Source organism: Cyanistes caeruleus, chromosome 2, assembly GCF_971803275.1.
Source record: "Cyanistes caeruleus chromosome 2, bCyaCae1.hap1.1, whole genome shotgun sequence".
In the NCBI taxonomy this organism is placed as follows: domain Eukaryota; kingdom Metazoa; phylum Chordata; class Aves; order Passeriformes; family Paridae; genus Cyanistes; species Cyanistes caeruleus.
This window is the reverse complement of record NC_141702.1, coordinates 60,247,380-60,268,243: the sequence shown is the minus strand read 5'-3', so window position 1 is coordinate 60,268,243 and position 20,864 is coordinate 60,247,380. Positions and strand designations below refer to the sequence as shown.

At 38.2% G+C, this 20,864-nt stretch overlaps 1 protein-coding gene across 8 annotated transcripts in view; it reads right to left on the bottom strand.

The window, feature by feature from the left end:
* ARID1B (AT-rich interaction domain 1B) overlaps positions 1-20,864 on the bottom strand; it is a 324,442-nt gene that overhangs the window by 241,834 nt on the left and 61,744 nt on the right. For all 8 annotated transcript variants that reach the window (XM_086868234.1, XM_086868229.1, XM_086868256.1 and 5 more), the window contains exon 3: positions 3,052-3,198. In XM_086868234.1, the coding sequence (XP_086724360.1) occupies positions 3,052-3,198 (147 nt within the window). The remainder of the gene's footprint in view (positions 1-3,051; positions 3,199-20,864) is intronic.

Genomic DNA, 20,864 nt, shown 5'->3' with positions numbered 1-20,864 from the left:
ATAAGAAAGATACACCAACTGGTGCAACAGGTAAGATATGATTCTGTAGTTTATTTTAAAATTGTATTTAGAATATGTAAGGCCAGTTTTAAGTCACAGCAACATAATCACATATATACAAAGAGACCTTCAGAGAGGTCATATAGTCAAACCTCCAATTCAAAGCAAGCCTAGCAAGAACAGGGTGCTTGGGGGCTTTGTCTAGTTCAATTTCCCCAATGATGGAGATTCCAGTCTCTCTTGAATTTTGTGGGGTTTACATTTCTGAGTTTGTTTGTTTCTTTCTTTTACAGAGTCACAGCGTCCCTCTTCCTAGTGTGTCCCTACTGTTTCTTGTCCTTCTGTTGTGCCCCTGAGACAAGTTCAGCTCTGCTCTCACCCACATCCCACAACTTGGTAGCTCTGCTAAAACTAAACAAGTACCTACTCCTTCCAATTTCTCTTGCTAAAATTTTAATCATATCAATTATAATTCTTTCTTTTTCAAAGGTAATCAGTCTCACATAAGCAGAGACATGTATGCTTAAGTAAGCACAGTTTGTAACTTTTTTCTGTCAGCAGCAGAATTTGACATACACTCACGACATTTTTTGGTTTTTTGTTTAGTATTAATTTTTGTATTCCACACTGGTTACCACTTGACGGTAATTCTACTGTGCTCTACCAGCAGAGAAACTTCTGCTGAAGTATCAGAAACAGAGACTTCAATCTCCTGTGCTGGGATTTGTTTTCTAGATGAGAAGTTGTCAAAGAATGGGAAAGTGCACAGAGGTGAGGTTTTACAGAGAAATGTGATAGAAGTGTTCACCTGCTGATTCTTCTTGAGAAAGGGAAAGGAGCAGCCATGGAACTCATCTGGAGATGGGGAAACAAGCAAGCCCCAAGGTGTTTTAGGACAACTTATTATTATTTATACAAAATAGTCCAGTCTACACAGAAATATTCCAATTACACAGTGAAATTATGATATCATTCAGAACCTGGGATCAGAGTGCAAACTTAAGAGGCTGACCACTAGAAGAACAGTCATTCACCAACCATCAAGTCACAATTATTGTGAATTATTCACAATAATTCAGGTAAAATTCTCACAGAAAGGAATACCAACTGCAAGGCTGTATTGGTGAGGACCTAATGCATCATTTCAACTTGCAGACTGAGGCAAAAAAAGCCTACTGACCTTCAGATGCCTGGATCACCCTTGGAGCCTGGATTTAGACTGTCCTTCAGTGTCACTTCAAATCATCAAAAAAGGAATTTGGCTACATCAAGGCTGGTACCTTTTACCTGTGAATCTGCCCCTGCCTTTCTCTTCAGCCCATCTTAGAAATTCAAAATATACGGAAGGCTTTACTCTAATTTTGCCTTCATCCTTCTATGAACTCTCTCACTTCACTGCACAAACCTTCTCTTTCACAGCTATGATAGCGAATGATGTAATTGGAACACCTATCAACAGATAAATCAGTACTCTTAAGGCCTATAAAGTTGGAATGTTTTGTGTATTTTTTAAGCCAAAATATTCAATCCATTCAACTGACAGTATATTTAAAACGTGACAAGGTGTCCAAGGCAGCAAAAAAGTAGTTTCAATTTCACACACTGTGATATGTAGACATTGGAGCAGCTTTGTTTCTTCTATCTTAAAGGCTGTTTTACTAGGTCTTTATCGGCTGAGACTTCACCAAGATGCTTATGTGCAGTATTTTCAAGTCATAGAGAAATCAAGCATTTAATGGGAAAGTAAAAAGGAAGAAAATTAAATTTAAAGACACAACTGCAGTCTTTAAAGTTGCAGTTACATATAATCCAAAAGACGGAATGTGGTGACATTTACAAGAATATCATGGATACAATTAAGAATTCTATTTCATAAACCATCCAGCATTTTAATGAAAAAAGTTAATTCTCAATGGAATTTTAAAATGTAGATGAAGAAAAATTAACATGTAATTACACAGTGAAATTATCATAGCTTTATTTTAAAGTCAAAGGAGGGGAGTCTCCAGTATCATTGCCACTTACAGCATCTTTTGTTAGTTTATTTTATACACTATTTTTATTTCAAGCTAAGATTTCTACATTGCACCAGCACAATCCCAAAATGTTAATCAACCATGCCTGACAGAATTCCCCAGTGACTTGCAGCAAGTGCTGATGCTTCCACTAATATCCAGTCTTGAGCAACTCACTTTTGTTAGATTTCCCAGGATGGTGAGTGTGCTTTAGTTTCATCCTTCCATTTCCTGATCACCTCTCCATGATTAACAGAGCTGAGACTGCAGATAGAACTGAGCCTACATGTTCAGCTACATCAGCTATGCACATCCATTTTGTTCAGCATCTAAAAACCAAGTGTTTCTCCAGCTCTAGGAACCAGACCCATACATTATCACTTCTGATTCTTAATTAAAAACAGAATCAGTTGAAATTAATTTTAATGCTTAATATAAAGAGCACAATTCAAAAGCAGCAACAGATAACGAATCGTGTGGTTTCACTAACTGGATGTGTAAACTAACAATATTCAAATTAATAGCTGCAATATCCATTTAAAATATCTTTTAAGAAGCTCCCTTGACAAAGCAACTCCAAAATGCCTTGAACTCCTCCACAAAAACCCCAAAACAGCAGTGACAACATTAGATGCAGGAATTCTCAATAATGTCTGTCTTGTAAAGAAATAACAAAAAGAACCAAAGAAAAAGCTCCAGCATCCACTGACATCTCATCAAGAAATTATTACCTGCTTTTAAAAGCACAGTTAGTAGTTGTTGGGACATATACACTGGCTTTACCCTAAAAAGGTGGTATGAAATAAAGTCTGAACATGTGTGCAGATGTATTTGTGCATGTATCTTAAAGATCGGTCAGAAGGATGTGGTCTGATGCCATGCTTATTTAATTTTGCTCAATTTATTATTTCATTACTGTTATTTAATTAACACTGTTCCCTCAGAAAGATGAGGGATGGGTTTTGTTCATTGCACATGGGTTCCTTTTACACTTCCAGCCCCAGGATGACTGTCAGTAGTGGAAGACAGAGCTTACCTGCTGAGCCTGGTACCTCTGCTGGGCCTGTGACAGATACTGTGCCTGGGGCGGCAGGTGCTGGGGCTGCGGCTGCTGGTTGTAGTACGGCTGCTGGCCCTGCTGGCAGTAGCCACTTACACCTTGCTGACCATACTGAGGTGGGATCTGTTGGAAGAGTCAAGCAAAACAAACGCATGAATGGGAGCAGAAGGACACAAAATCAAGCCATGTCCCACCCATACGGCAACCTCAGCACAAGTGATATCCTCAGCTGCACACCTGACCCGGCGGTCTGACTCCTTTACTCTGCAGTTAATGGGAGCCCTCAGATCCTCTTGCCTTAGCAGGAGGAGTAAGCCCAAGTGCTCTGCATAGTTATTCTTTCCAGGAAGAGCTTCTAAGGAAAATGCTGTACATCTGAACATCACAATTCTGTAATGCCCACCCTTAAAACACAGAAGCAGTTATTTGAAATATTTGCTCTCCATGGGTGCACTACTGAGGCAAATCAACGGAGGAATCATTCTGATGTGCTGACCCCAAAGTTGATTTGTGGAAAAAAGGCACAACTCTTAAAAAAAGACACTGAAAGAGAAATGCCTTTTGTCTTTTTTTTTTTTTTTTAATGCAATTTTACTGATTTTTATTTACTGTTTTGTGTGCAATCCTCAGGTTTTTAGTATTTTTGTATTTAAGCCTTACACAAAGCCTTGGGGTTTGGTAAGATTTTGGTTTCATCACGTTCAATCTTTCTTAGTCTTCTCCCCCCAGTAAGATATATTTTTTAAAAATAAGAACAAAATAATGTGTTACACACCAGTTAGAACCAAAACCAAGTCAATTACAATGTCAGAGAAATTTTCTGCATTGGTTTAGTCTGTAAGCCTTGTATCAATAGACACTGACATTTTCTCGAGATATTTGAAAGAGCACACTTTCATTGGACTGCTGACATGGTGCCCAGATTTCCCTGATTTTAGGTACCCATTCTTTTCCCCAGTTTCTGGAATTTAATAGCATTTCAGAAAAATAACAGGTGCAGCACACGACTTCTCCCTTCTAGAATGGACCTTCCATTGGTCCTGCACATCCCTGCCCAAGCAAGTGTCTCAAATACCTGAGCACATCTGAAATGCTTTGATCTCTGAACTGTTCCCACTGAGTTTCTGATACAATGATAAATCTGCTTATTCAACAAGAAAACACACACCTCTTTTACCTAAAGTGAATTTACTACATTCATTCTACAGTATTTGTTAGACGATAATAATAATAATAATAATAATAATAATAATAATAATAATAATAGTAGTAATATACGAAGTTAAATCTAAACACCTGCTTAGGCTGTTTTTATTATCACAACTTGATCTGCTTCTATTACTTCTGCCAGAAGTTGGCAGTCCTTCCTCTTGGTTACTCCTAAGGTCAGCACTGTAACCCCACTCCTGCACTTGCTCCTTGCCTTCACTTCCATTTCCTTTCCCATCATTTCACAGGCAGTTGAATGTTTCTGTGACCAAAGCAACCCTTTCTGACAAATACCCTCTCCCCGATGATGCATAAATGAGGTCTTTATAATGCAAACTAAAAAGGGTGTGTTGGAATATCATCAGGCAAACAGACAGCTGGAGTCTGAGATCTGACAGAAGACCACATGGTGATTTGCCCATCATCTGCAAAGGTCACAGAGCCTGGATTGGTTCCTAGTAAATGCTGAGAAGAACCTATGTTGTGGTCCATCTGGGTTCCAGTTACACTGGGAAGAAAAGGAAAGATACCCAGACAGCAAAATATGGGCTGGTGGAAAAAAAAAAAAAAAAAAAAAAAAAAAAGAAGAAAAAAGAAAACTCGAATGCCCAGTTGACAGGATGGTAACAAAGCGAAAGATCAGATGCATTAACAACCAGAATATTTCTATAATAAAGAACTGAAGTTCACCTGAACATAGGAGCCAGGTCACTGGTACATAAAGTGCAAGAAAATGAAATTTTTAAATGAAGAGGGAATTAGAACACATAGTTAAAATGCGTGGTATTGTTATGTCAAATGAAGACATGGAAATTCTGGGTCATCAAGCAAAGATGCTGAGAAGAATCAAAGGATGAAAAATGGATATGTGACTGCAGAGTAAATAGAGTGGCAATAAGAATTTCCAACAATACATGGACTTCTACAGAAGGAGGGGTAGACTGGATCACTGGAACATCAAATTGCAAACAAAAGCACTAATAGTAGTCATATAAGAAATATGGTAGAAAGAAAAAATTTGTGGGTCACCTGTAGGCATCATCCTAGGATAGAAATTCAGGGAGAAGACCACTAATAACAAAGTAATATTATATGCTACATAGCATTTAAAAGCTAATCAAAATAAAACTCCACCTCACCGAGCAGCAGAGGTCTGGAGCTTGGTCAGATCAAGAAGATTGAGTGCTGGAACCACCATGCATGGCCAGACTGCAACAACGCTGACAGCAGCACACTAGCAAGATCAGCAAAAGGCACGCCGCAAGATTGATTAGGGGGAGATTTCAACTCCTCCCAGACAGACTGAATAAGCAGACTACAAAGCTGAGACCAAAGTATCCGATAACTGTCATGGGTTGTTCCATGGAACTGCTGGTTAAGGAACCTGCATGAGGAGACACTGCCGCCACTGCCTTTGGCTCAGTCCAGAGCAGCAAGAATCATCTACTACTGCATCCTGCAGCTGCAGAACTGCTGTGCATCAGTGACCATAACAGAGTTAAATTGAGCATCCCTACAGGAACAATGAAACCCAAGGAATCTACTACTGTCGTGCTTAACTTCAGAAAGTGTAACCACACAAAAATGAGAAAGCTTGTTAAAAGGAATCTCTAACAGACAGCTATGAGAAATCAAATCTGACTGGCAGCATCAAAGCTGTTTAACAACAACCACATGGAAAGCACAGAAACAATATTCGCCACCCATTCAGAAAGATTTGATAAGAGCAAAAGGACACCAGCAAGGCTCACTGCAGCTTTCTAGAGGCAAAAAGGCATCCCCTTCAATAAGCCAGCACTGGGTCCAAATGAGGAAAACAGAAAAGACTGTAAACTCTGGCACTTCAAATGTAATAAGACAGGCCAGAAAGAACTGTTGGAACAGCTAGAAAAGGGAATCAAATGAGTAATGATTCATTTCTTCAAACACATCAGAAGTAGGAGGTCTGCCAGAGTCTGAAGTGACGAATGATGATGAAGGTATAAGGGGAGATACAGAGAGCACAATACCATCACAGAGAAGCTTAACAAAATCTTTGGCTCTAGTGTGCACTGTGGAAAAATCTTGGGGTGTTGCCATGCTGGAGTCCTTTGTGAGGGACTTGATAAATGTCTCTGAATCTGATGGGACTTTTCATGGAATAAAGTGACAAATGAACAGTCAGAAGTGGCTCGGGACCACAAAGTATCCCTCCAGAGGTCTAATCAAATTCAAAAAGCTGAATTACTAATGATCATATACAGCCTCTAAATTGGAGCTGCCTTGGTAGGTGAGAACTGCAGTACAGCTTAAAAAGAAAAGTCAGAGATTTGAGTAATTTAAGACTACATAACACTGATGACTGTTCCAGATAAATCAGGGCAGATAAGAATGAAGATGAAATTTAGGAAAGATCAACACAGCAAAAGAAAATCTCTCTCTACTGACTTCTTGAACTTACTAGGAAGGGTCAGACAAAAAGGTTCAGGGAAACGCAACAAGAATCATCATCATCATTCCATAAAAAGAATCTATAACCTTCTGAGGATGGAAAAGACACCAGGAAGTAGGAACATGACGGAAAGCTACAAAAGCATCTTGTCCAACAACAATTAGGATGCATTCAATAGCAGAAGCAAACTTCAAAACAAGAGAGAAACAGGTCCTTTCGTCACAGAGGTAGCAGATGTTTAGAACTCCTTGCCAAATTGATGTTTTGAAAGCTGAAAGTTTCTGTGGGCTCAAGCAAAGACTGGACAAGTTCACAAAGAGACATCCTCTGAGGGTTACCAAATTTATAGAGACACATCTGGCTCAGGAAGTCCCTGAACTGAAAATAGCTGGAGGCTTGAAGAGTACTGGGGGAGAGTACCACATGCATGCTTTGCTCTGACTCTCCTCTAGGCCTCCAATTAAAGCCTCCACTGGAGGCAGGATATACTGGGCTACATGAGCCCTTTATCTGCCCTGACAGAGCCATGCCTACCTTCTCACCTCTTGGTAAAAGACAGTCGAGCCCCCAGAGACAACAATGAAACTTTGGTCTGTGAGATACTAAGGAACAAATGTAAGCAACCTGAAGAGGCAGTAAGACCTCGACTGCCAAAGCTCTGAGACTGCTCCATTTTCTTAAATATTTTCCCAAGCTATCTGATTTCAGACACTGGTTTAAGAAAGGGTACCAGGCTCTTCTTGTGATCTTACATACCAGTTACTTATGTTAGAATTTTCTTCCACATCCTCTCAATCCAAACTGTTTTAAAAAATGAACCAAATACCACCACATGAAATACAGCAAAAATCATAATGCTACATGTATGTTTGGATGCTTTTCTCTTCCGTGCAGAGACTCATCACCACTGCCTTAGCAGAACACTCCATATAATTGCTGTGGCTATTTAAATAAATAACAAACAACAACATGCAAATTAATCCTCCTGCTTTACTGACGGGGATCACAAGATACCGCTTATGGACAAATGTTTATTAAACAGCATTAATAAAAAAAAAAAAAAGAAAGAAAGAAAAAAAAAGCTTAATTAAAATCTCCCCAGAACAAAACACATCTAAAGCAAATTACTTACAATGCTTGGAGTGAATGACCCAAGCATCCTCTCTCTTCATAAAGTAAACCCTCCCTCCCCTTCTCCCTTACACCCACATTTTTTTGTGCCCACACAATGCAGGAGACAAGAATTTGGCAAACTTCATCATGCCTGTGGTAGTGCAGACATTCTGGGGACAGTTGAAGAGAGAACAGTCCTGAGTTTGAATCTATTTCTAGGCAAGCACAGAAACTCTAATAATTACTTTGGACTCCTATCTGACTTGCACTGTATAAACAGCATTATTTTGAGAGAAGTATGACTGACCATCACTGATTACACCACTCTGAACACAAACAAAGAAAGGATGAGAATAAAAGGAACAAAATTGGCAGCCAAAATGCAGAGATGGGGCAAATCCAATTAAATCTATAACTTAGCCCATTATCTTTAATTCTTGTTTGAATAAAGGATGTGGTGGCAGGCATTCTTTTTCCAGGTAATACCTTGAAAGAAATGTAAGTTCTAAGCAATTTTTGCATGTGCAATCCATGACTGATGTCAAAGAAGAAGGATCATTAGACAGCATTAGAGTCATTATAATAATTTTTTTAATTAAAATGTAACAGAATTAGTGTGTTAGCATAGGTACACTAATAATACCAGCAATACGCAGCTACTGCCCTTTTACACCATCCTGATGGCTAAATCCAGTTAATAATGGAATGGAAGAAGCTTTACATACTTCTTCACACAAAAAGCTCTGCAAAATCACTCTGGGATTCAGCCGAACACATCAGATACCATGACATGCTCACTACAGGGAAAGAGTCCTGGCTATATCCTTGCTTCTCCCTGAAGTCTATTGGGTGCCCAAAAAGTGAGGCATGATATTGGATATCCATTACCCTGGATAGTAGAAAGCAAAAACACAATTTGGAAGCTGCGGACCGCAGCGTCATGATACAAAAATCTGGGGCAAAACAGGTCTGTCTGGCCTGATCAGCATTAAGCCCAGCTTACAGAGAGAAGGAAAAATGGACTTCAGGGGCAGGGGTGCCCAAAGTGCTGAAGAAAGGGTGGCACTACCTGGTTCAGTGGCCACCTTTGCTCAGGAACAGTGAGACAGAATATTGTGAAACAAGTACCATCCTGAGTAATAGAATCATCAGTAACATCATTCCACTTTCTTAGCACCTGTAACACTGTAATTACATAGGAATTAGAATTTTAAAACATATGGTGAAGGGCATTCTCAGAAAAATAAAACCCTACCAACCTGGTACTTTACACTAGGAGTAAAATGGCACGTTCTTTCAATTAACAAAAGGTTACAGTATTTAATTCTAATTATTTTAATTTTACAGTGGTCAATTCAGTTATAACTATAAAGAAAGATGTCACTCAGCTCCTATCAACCCTTCAAATAAAATACTTGTGATTTCAGCTTCAGTTTTAGATTACCAAAGTCAGACCTCTGCCAAATCCTAAGTATTTTCCTCCAAACATTCATTTCTCCATACTTTCCAATAGAAAGCTGTAATGGAAAACTAACTCCCTGACTGTCACACACTTAACAACAAGATCTAGTTCATATCTAAAACTTTCAATTTTATATAATCCCAGGTCTTCATCTCTATGATTAGCTGAATTATAGAAAGAAGAAAAATATAATATGCTTATGCAGTATAAGGAAATCCTCTGGCACATGTTCAGTGGAATATTCTGTCACAGTTAGGGGCAGCATGGTCTCCTGTCTCAAATCAATGTGTTCAACCCCATCATGTTTGTGCACACAGTCTTAATGAAGGCTAAAAATCCTTCTCATTGCATGACAAAAAAGAAAAAAATCTAAAAGGAAACCAAGTAGAAAACCGGATGTTAATGTCAAGGCTATTAATCAGAGGTAAATCTGAAATCCTGATGCTACGGCATTTTATTCATACATTCTATGAATTCTATTACTTCTTATCACTTAGCTCTGACCTTTTGACAATACATTGGTCACAATGTTCACCTGTATTACTGTCTTTCCTATGCTGCTTGCCTTTATACTGAAGTATGAACTTTAAAATCTTATTAAGAGCCTTTAAAATATTAACACTGGGCCTGATACTGGTCCACTCTGTGACACAGAGCAAGGAAGCAGAAGCATGAAAAGCATGTTTCTGTGTCACAGAACAATAATCCCCATTCCAGAACTTGCAAGGTAGTGGATTTTGCAGAGTCATTAAATGCATGCCTATGTTGAAGACTGCAGTGCAGCACAGAGATCTGCAAACTAGCTCAGATACTGGCAGGAGCCTACACCAAACGCTGTGCTAAGCTGATTTGCCATGCTCCACAGAAGGGTGAATTAGGTCAAAGGGAGAGCCACACTCTTGTAGCCAGACTGCTTCTTGTACACAAGCCAGTTCATTTTAAAAGGTAGTTCAACCATCTTCACAAGATGCTGCAGTCTGCAATGCAGTCATACCCAGTACTCAGGAAAGGACAGGACTTACACACATGCCTGTAATCCCCTTTTCCCCAAAAAGTACACGGCAGCACAATTACACCACTTGTCAGTGCAATGTACATGGCATCACATATGTACCTGTCATAAGGTGCTCTCTATACACTACCTTTTACTGTAGCCTAAATCAAAGCAATATGAGCTAACTGATTATTAATACAGGCAATTTTCCTCTCTTAAGAAAGCCCCAAACCAAACTACAAAAAAAAAAAATAAAAAGCAAAAAGTCTGCTAAAATTACATGATTAAGGAACTCTCCAGTCAGAAAATACAGATGTTAAAGTTCCAAATGCAACATTAACTGAGCCATGTTACACATATATAGCACCTTCTCTTTCTGATTTATGTTGTCAAAGGCATTTCATAAAATACAGAGGATGTGAAATGTGGCTTAGTTAATGTGGCTGCTAGAATCTTATCATTTATGTTTTCTGACTTCCTAGCTGTGCAACCTTCACATCTTATTAACATAGTTTTTTGCATAGACTGTAGTATGGAATAGTACTTATGTTTTATGTATTGACATATTTTTGATGTACTGAGATTTTGAATAAGTTTGCTATTCTTCATGATGAGAGCCAAATAAATAAAGACTACTACCACAAAATAGTCAATCATTTATACGGAAAAGCAATATCTCTCCTTCCAAAAAAGAACACTTTGATTCCCCTGTCAGAAATTGATGAAAACTACCTCTGCTGTAAATGCTAAATCTATGCCAATATCACAACCAACTCCTACTCCCACATTCCCCTAAAAACAACAAACAAACAAAAATAAAAAATTTGCATGTTTCAGATGAGCTAAAATTAGTTTCAAGGGAGAGGTAAACAGCTGAGTCTAGAAACAAAATGAATAAATTCTTCCTACAATAGTGTTGATTTGCACAGTGCATTACAGCTTGAACTAATGCAACATTTGGTCCATTCTGCAAGTTAAGGGATGAAAATATGATAATCTCCAGTAAGAGATTTCCACTTTGCTGTATCTATGCTCTCAGACTGCCACTATAGAGAAGAAGACTAAAAATTTGCAACAGAATTGTTTTTAGAAGAGCTATTTTGATATACTGCATTACAAATAGAGAGGAATCATAGTGCCTACACACACACACATACACTCTCAAGTGATGAGTCAGGTAAGATACCTATTATACTCTGCCTTCCTTTTTTTTTTTTTTTCAAGTGATCAAAATAATTAAAATGGACCATGTAATCTGCTTGAGTAATAGATTTCCACTTTACAAACCAACATAAGGAAAAGCTTACATCAGAACTATTACAACCTGATCTCTTTGGTGATTCGAATGACTGGGGCTTCAGCAAAAAACTTGTAGGAAACATCACCTCTTGCTGTGTAAGTAGTATGAAATTCATCTATGAAATGCCAGCCATTACAGAAAAGTGCAAAAGACTATATTTAACCTGTTTTTAATCATATAACAAATAATTTATTAAAGGGCACTTCTTGAGCATCCATGAATGGAATAAACAGTGATCTTTGATCCCCAAATGCTCTAGTTGCCATTATTCTCTAGTTGCCATTTATTTTCCAGGAAATTTGCAACAATTTCGACCATTATTTCTCAAATGGTGATTAAAATAAAGTATGGTTAAAAAATACAGAAAAACATATTTCTTCAGACAAATTCTTCAATGCCATTCAAACTTTCTAAAGCAGGGAACACAAATGAGAGGTATGGGTTGAGCTTGAATAGCAGGTAATCCAGCTGCATGAGTAATCCTCCAATTTTATGCCTTTATACACAGAGAGACACCTAACACTTAACTACTGGAGACTGAAAAATCCCTCCATAAAACAGCTTTCACTCTACACTTCTTCTGGCACATAGTCTTGGTAGGAGGAAAAATTGCAAACATTCTTTAATCTCAGTAGTGAGAAAAGGCAGAATATGCACACACCCTGTTTGTCATTGCTTCCCTGGCATCTTGCACACCCTTGAATTTCCTTTCTTTCTTCCAATCTTTCGAGAGAAAAGGGTGCTTTTTAATTAATTCATGTTCTCCTCCAAAGATATCAATCTTGATGAACACTGTCTTTACCATTCCTAAACTCAGTGGCTTTCAGAACTAAATCATTTGAGATTGTTCAGAGCCCTTCTCCGTATCTCTTAAAACAGCAGGAGAAGAATATGAAAGATCTTCCACAGGGAGCAACACCCTGCACTCTTAAGCAAGCTAAACTTTCTATTCTTTCCACCTAAACTTGTCCAGTTCCACCACAGGGCTTCACAGACCCTTACAGTGCACACCCTCTTTCTGACAGCTGCTTTTCTTCCTTTACTGCTATCCTGCACCTGTGCAGAACAACCCCAGGCCCCAATATATGGTAGAGGCCACCCAGCTGGAAAGCGCCTTGGGCAGAGAAGGACCTGAAGGTCGTGGTGGACTCCAAGTTGAACACGAACCAGCAATGTGCCCTTCCCACAAAGAGAGCTAATGGTATCCTGGGCTGCATTAGACAAAGTACTGACAGCAGGCCAAGGAGGTGCTTCTGCTCTACTCTAGAGGACTGTGTCCAGTTCTGAGCTCCCCAGTACAAGGGCGACATGGACATACTGGAGAGAGTTCACCAAAGGGCCACAAAGATGAATTTCTGTGAATTTCTGACTAGCTGAACTAACGGTAAGAAAATTTGATTACATCTCTATCCATCCAGGATAATTTATTATCCTGCAGCATAGCATTAAATGCCTAAGATCAGGGTCCCATTCCTGTGGCACAGTTCCTCAATATTATTTTTGGAGTACTTATGCTGGCTTAGAAAAACAAGAAATACAGAGCAACTCCTATCAGAAACCCTTCTTCTTTAGATAAATTTGACCAAAGTGCACCACCAATAAAACCAAAACCAACCAACCAAAACAAATAAGAAAAAAAAGGAAGATGTAAATCTTTTCTGTGATTGCTTTTCTTTCCCCTTCCCTACTGGGAACAGATAAAAACCAAGTCAGCCTCTTAAATAGGAGTACTTACATAACAGCTGTCATTTCAAATATTCCTGCAAGTATTTTTTAAAAGAAAACTTTCAAATCATTCCTTGTAGTCGCAGAGTTCAGATATTTGATTTATTCCATTTCTATTATTTAATTTGACCTATTACTTAGCACTGGAATACATCAAAAGAACCCTGACAGAAACATCAAAGACATCTATCTTATAAATTCATAGCTGAAACCATATAGCACATCACAATTTTTTTAATAATTACAGTTTTATTATACTCAAAATAAGATGATTATTGTAAATTATTCCTCATATCAGTTACCACAAGTAAGTTTTAGAAACATCTGCTAAATGTAAGTATCTGGATACAGTTAATCCAATTCATGTAACATAATACTCAAAATGGAACAGAAAAACAAATGAGAACCTTTAAAGTCCTAACATCACTTATCAAAAACTACTTGTTTTGCTTAATTGAAAATAGGCCCCTTAAAAACCCATGAAGAACAAAACACCAAAATCATACATTCATTCTACCAAACTACTAGAATGTTTTTAAACTAATATTGCAACTAAATTTAACTCAAATATTGTGCACCTATTACTCTGTCAAAGCATCCAAACATCTCCTGTATATCCACGAATGTTCCTTCCTTTCTTGAAAGCTCAAGCCCCACTTCCCCCCAGTCTGGTTGTTTTGGCCTATTATCTGAACACCTATTTTGTTTAAACATTCACAAATCAAATTCTTACATTCACAAGAAAATGCTTCCTTCTCATTTATGTCCAGACTGAAGTAATATCTATCTGTACACAAAATTAACACACAAGTGTATAATTGTAGTTTTATGCTCAAGTGCCCCAATTATGCACTTTGAAACACTTTAAAGGATCCATCAGGAACATTCAATACCTCAAAACTGTAAAGTCTTGAGGAGTGTCTTTTGACAAGACAGCTGCATTATGGAGAAATCTTTCCACTGAAAACAAAGAAAGCAATCAGCTTTGGGGCTTTTTTCCTCCAGGATACTCAGGCTGTAAAGGGACCTATCTGGTGCAGTGCATTTTGTCACTACTAAAGAGACAAGCAAGAAACTGAAAAGTTTGATTTGCTTTTGTGTCATATGTCCCAGGTAAGCACAAGAGGCCCAACCTCCAGATTGTTTGGGAAGGTGATTAAGAATGTTTGCAATAGTCAAGTGAGGGCCCTACACCTTCCTCACTTCAGCCCCAAGTCAACTGCAACTCCCCACACACACTTGGCGAACATGCATCCTCTGCCTTCCCGCTTCTTACAAAATACTTTTAGGAAGCAGTTAGTTCAAAAAGTGAGTGCAGGAGGTGACTGTCAACAGTTTTTTGTTACATAAATAAATTTCTCTGCACATGTGGTGGAGAAGATGTTATGTTATCCCATCTGACTTTGCACTGAAATGGGTTACAGGTGCTCACACAACGCATTACACTCTTTCACACAGACTGATGATAAACTTGCCATATCCTTCATGTTACAGTTTATTAGAATCACTGGTGTTGTTCATGGCAGGGGGGATGTCTCAGCAAACACAAGGGAACATAAGGAAAAAAAACTTGTTTCACATGACAAACACATACCAAGTTCTTAATAAATAACAGGTGAGGAAATCAGGAGTGGTGAAAACAGCGTAAGAAGGTAGACAATTCACTACATTAAAAATATACTAAGAAAAGGGCTTCAGGCTGACTCAAAGATGGCTAAGTCGTGAGGCCATGTTAGCAAAGGTTTACCTCAGTAAAACCAAGACATAGTAACTTATAGCGAGAAAATGCAATGCTCTGTGCAACTCATATGGGTTTTAGCATCAAGTGTCAGGGACATGTAGTCACTGTTTGTTGACCATCAAAGAGGTAAGATGAGCCTATTTGTGAGCTCAAAGAGAGACCACAGGTACCAGGCAGAGTGATAAAAAATTCCAGCTGCTGTTGCAGTTCTTTAGCAGGGACAACAGAATGCTAAATTCTTCCAAGTGTGATAGAAAACCCACACGTTTTCAGGAAGGCGCCATTCAAAGCTGTTCTAGAAAAAACACACCATGCAGAAATGCTCCCAAGCTTCTCATCCAATGAACTGAGTGTGTTCCTGTCTCACAGCTGCCCAGTGCCCACCTCTGCATGCTGAGGACCTGCAGAAAGGTCTCCTGACAGCAGGGACCATGAAAGACACGGTGAGGGCTGATCACGTTTTGTATAATGCTCCAGAGGAAAAAGCACCAAGACAACTGGTCTATAGCTGCAAGCCAATCTGTCTGCTGCCACAGAAGCCCCTTTACTTCATCCAGCCTGTCAGTTCTTCCTGACTCTCTACCGGGGTTCTGCTACACTCAAATAGCAGAAAGATAATGGGCAGCCTTCTTCTTCTGCTGGTTTAGCACACCAAAACAATTCAGCATGGTCAGGTGAACCCAGCAGTGACAAGAGGGAAGTGGCACTGCAGGTACCAGCTGGGTTGGCTTTGGCTGCTGTCGAATTGCAAATTCTTTGGTGTGGGTTTCTGTGGCTCTCCTCATTTTGTGAATCCAAATCCACAATTCTCACTTTCCAAAAAAGCACTCCATGTGCAAAATAACAACTTCCAGCTCTCCATGCACAGCCCTTCTAAGGGAGACATGCCATGAGAGAAGCTACAAAAGAAGCCTCTCCGTCTCACAAGAAAGCCTCTCTTGACTTTCAGGGAGGACACTGGCTTTTCAGATCTCTTCAAACTCAAGACACTCAAATTCTGCCATAAAATTTAATCCACTTTAAGCAGAAAACAATTCATTGCTTCTCTCACCTAGAATAATATCCAAAGGAAAGTAGTGATACAGGGACGGGGACATACAATTATCTCTCCCTTCCTTGCAGGAATCAAAAGCAAGTATTTAATACATTTCATTCTTAGCATGAAAGTAAAGTGCAAGTAGGTAATGCCCATTTAGTTTAGTTCTTGAATATTATGCATGGAATGATCACTTATCTATGTTGGTAGTTAGGTATTTCAACCTCCTGTTTGGTTTGGCAAATCTTCCTCTGAGTACCAGTACTTCAGTGGCTACAGTGTTGTTCACGCATGAGCTTCTAAGATGAAACTAAGCTTCTGATTTTGCAGTGGCATAACTATTCAAAATATTTCAAACAGTAAGTCAGTATTTCTCAGAAGCTGTATATACCTTCCAGAGCACAGAGTTCACATGTCCTGAAGAACAGGCTTTTTAATTTTAAAAACAGTTATCTTCATTACTTAATTGTCTCTGAAATATATACTTTTTTGGTTTTATGCTTTGCTTTTTGGGGGTTTTTTGAGTGTATAAAACTAGGGAGAAAAGCTTAGGAAGCAGCACTGTCTGCTTTGGAGGGAGTACTTACCCATCTGCCCTTCTGGCCAGAGGTTTAATAGATTTCTATTTTTATAAAGGACATAAGGGGAGGGGGTGGCTCCATCAGTTTCCTACAGAAACCCAGCTGCCAAACTGGATGTGCCAAAGGGGAATTTTAGGGAATTTTAAAGAGATAACCTCTGCTGAGACTGCAATGTCAGCTTTGTAACCTCATGACTGGAACATGTGCAGTGAATGCTGGATTGAAAAAGCTGTGCTATGGGAGTTAGAAGAAAGAAAAGGAGAAAACAGGAACAGCACGAACTGGGATTATTACTCTGTGATGAGAAGAGGACTGGAGCTAAAAAACACTGTTAGTTCACTGTGAAAAAATACATCTATAGAGTAAGCTCACTTTGATTTGAGTATTTATTGATAACCTCTGTGCACTTCCCTTCTCCCAGCCCTAATATGTTCTCTGCATTTTGTGCTGATGCTGTTGTTCCATTTAGCAGGTCACTTGCAGCGTATTTTAAACAACACAGGGACCCAAACTGACCTCTGGTTTAAATGTTCAGCACAGAAATTGCGGGGTAGGGGTTGAACAGGGAAGAGGAGCGAGAGAAGAATAGGAGCACTGCCAATTAAAAGCAAATAATAAATAAAAAAATAAAACATTAAATAATTGGTGCTTTTTTGATCTAGTCCTTCAGCTGCTACTCAGCTTTTTTTGCACGCCAAGACAAAACTAAACTAAATCCCCTTACTTTAAATTATCAAAACTTTTTAAAATTTATTTTACAGGAAATAGATAAAGAATTATGGCATGTACTGCTATTTACTCACCAAGATCACAATGTTTGAAGAAATTTAGTATGCTAAAGAAGCTGCAAAACATTTGCGATTCTCAACTAAGATCAACATTCAAAACAGTAAGGACAGCCAAAACACCCACACAAACAGAGTAGCCACAAATACTTTCAAAAGTCTATAAAAATCTATGCAAATCTATATCAAGTCTTGGGGATTAAAAAGGTAAAATTAGTGATTTGCACTCAGACAAGTAAATTTATATTCTAAATTACAGAAAGGGGAGTCTCTTATTGGTAGGACCCCATTACAAAACACTTTTGATGTCCACCTGTTCTGGTTCTCACATATAGCAGCATGCTTGCATTACCATCCCTTTCACTACATTTAAAATAGATGAGAAAATATGATGTCATCACATTTCACCTAGAAGAGAAGCAGTAATAAACACCCTTTTGCAGTGAAAGCAGGAATGCTTTATGATAAAATATAAGAGCTCTTTAAAAAGAAACATTTCAAAGTAACAGGAATGTTAGAAAGGTAAAATAAATTAATAGCCTATGTTGTTAAAAACTGTCTACAAATCTTTAAAATCCAATTCTCTCAACAGGTTCAATACGTGGTGAATGCCATTAAATTATCAATCTAAGAGAAAAATCTATCTTCAAATTTGAGGATATATCTCCCATTTAGCCTAATATTTGGGAGTTTTAGAAAATATTTTTTTCACATTTTGGGTTAGTGATAGGGTTTGGGGAGTGTTCCTTTCTTTTCTTTTAAGGGAAACTGTCAACCGAGGACCCTTAAAAAAACAGCTGCAACCTCACACCATAAGGCATATGCTGATGTATGCTATCTTTAACTAAATGTTAGTTTGTTTCACTAATGTTTATTCTTCTTTCTGGACAGCACTTCATTGAGGATCTGCTCCCTTGAGGAAACATAACCTGCTTCAGTACAGTGTATCTCAACATCTCTGCAGAAGAAAAGGCATGTAATCAAATAATTAGCAACCAGTGTACCCATTCTGTGCATCAGAAACAAAAACCTAGACAAGCACCTCTCTTTAAAAGCATTGCCTCCTTTGTTGCCTCTAACTGATCTGAAAATAATATTATTGCATCTTCAATCAAAAAGAAAACAACTTGTTACACTGCGAGTGGCTTTTCCATTGCCTTTCAGCAAGAAAAGCTTTGCCACGTTGGAAGATTTTTGCTCTCTCAGAAAAGAAGTATTTCTATGATGTATTGTAAATCTTTACCTCCCTCAATTGGGAGGTAGGTTTTTATGCCTTTCAATATTTATTATGTCTGCTCGACCGTGCTTTCCTAAAGATCCCTTCCAGCTTCTGTTCCAACTAGCAAGTGAAAATTCTCTCAAGTCGGTAATGTAAAAGGAGTAGGAAAGAAATTCAGCACATGAACAGGGCAGACACACAATGTAGTGCAGTGCTTTGCATAGTCCTACAAAGCACATTATGACCTAGTTCATGGAATACCTAAATTCAAAGTACTTGCTCTATGGGTCTTATAATTTATTAAATTTGATATTACAAATAAAACCATGAAGTCAGTCCCAGCTGAAATGCATACATTTCCAAAGAAATCCTACAAACTCAGCAAAATCTTGAGCTTTTTCCTTACATCTTTCCTAACCACATCCTATTTATTTCCTTTATGTGTGATTCAGGTTCCAACTCTACAAACTATTATGTAATTTAAAATTTTAATCATTAAGAGTAGTGCCACTGAGCTTAACCGGGCCAAGGCCACTAACGTAACCACTGATGCACATATCAACCTATGGAGCAGAAGGATTTAGACTGCAATATCCTTGGGGCAAGGAATATGGCTTTTCCTACATTTCACAAAGCAGCACATCATTTTGGTTGAAAACAGGAAATAAAGGTTTCACTTTTAAAATTTTCCTATTACCAGCAACCCAAAGAAGAGAGAGCAGAGAGCCCAGAAAAAGCTCTGCAATATGTCAGATTAAAAAAGGATCTCCACAATCTTTTGTCTCATGATGGTAGTCAGGAAAGGTTCCATATGACGTATGATAAAGAAAGTTGTGATTAACTGGAAAACTAATCAGGAACCAACTTCTCCTGCTGCCATTCTTAGCTATCTTTTTCTACTATTGTCTAAAGCAAAAGACTATATATACTACTTCTATTTAAAAAACCAAACACAAAACCAAAACCAGTTTTAACTACACTAACTATACCTCCCTTACATTTTTCTTGCTGTTAAACTTATTCAGTAAGTAAAAAAGGGGGGAAAAATAACACACAGACACACTATCAAATTCACTATCAGAGAAACAAGCAATCATTAGCCTAGCAATGACTCTTTCTCTGATATTTCAGTATATATACACTGCATAAGATATTCAATACTCTTTCTTGAATAGCAAATTCATCCTTCATGTGCACAAAACGCAGTAAATTCTCTCATAATTGTAAGAGTACAGGACAGCTTTGCCAGTTTTAATTACTGGGATGTTTGTCTTTGGTTTCTAAACACCATCAGTAACAAGGTACACAAAGCAAGTGAGACACACAGAAATGGAAGCCAAGGCTGTTTTAGCAAAAATGTATATTACTAATACATTAGAATTGCAGGGTTTGGTTTCGTGACCAAGTATGAGCAAGTGTATTTCACTGACTTTTGTAAGATGAATTGATTATTACCATGACATTTCAACCACACACAAAAGAGAAAGGTGACACTACAGCAGAAATGTGCTATCAGTTCAGCAGCAGAGATTTACAGAAAGAGCTTTTCAAGTTTATACTAACAGGGTTATTTCATGAGCTGAAAATAGTTTTATTCCCTTATGTCAAATAACATTTATATATCTGTAACGTGCACCATACCATAAAAAGGGAGACATGAAGAAAAACATGACTTTACAGACATGACTACCATCACACAATATTGCTTTATAAATAATGCTGAAGTAAACAAAATCTGCATATAAATAACAATTCTTATATTGACTGTTAAATACACTGACAGAACCAAACAGCAGCAAAATGTTGCTTATGGTAAAAATCTCTGCTTTTATTTTAAAGATATAAACAAAGTATTTATTTTTGTAACCATCAAAGCAAGCAGCTGACTTTTGATTTTGTCTGTGAGGAGCACATGTCTACAAATAAAGGAAGAAAGGAAAAAAAACTGACACGGTAGAGGAGGAAAAGACACAAGTGAGGTTTCACACTATTGACAAGGCTTATAATCCAGAAAAATCTGTGGTGTGAGCCAAGGCACGGCAACATAGCATTTAGGCACATAGAGGAGAAATGCTTGTAAATTCCACTGGTCCAATGAGCAGAGACACAGTTTTCATAATTTTATCATTGTGCTCCACGGCTGAGTGGCTGTCAGGCCAATGGCAAGGCACAGGTTCCCATTTGAATGACATA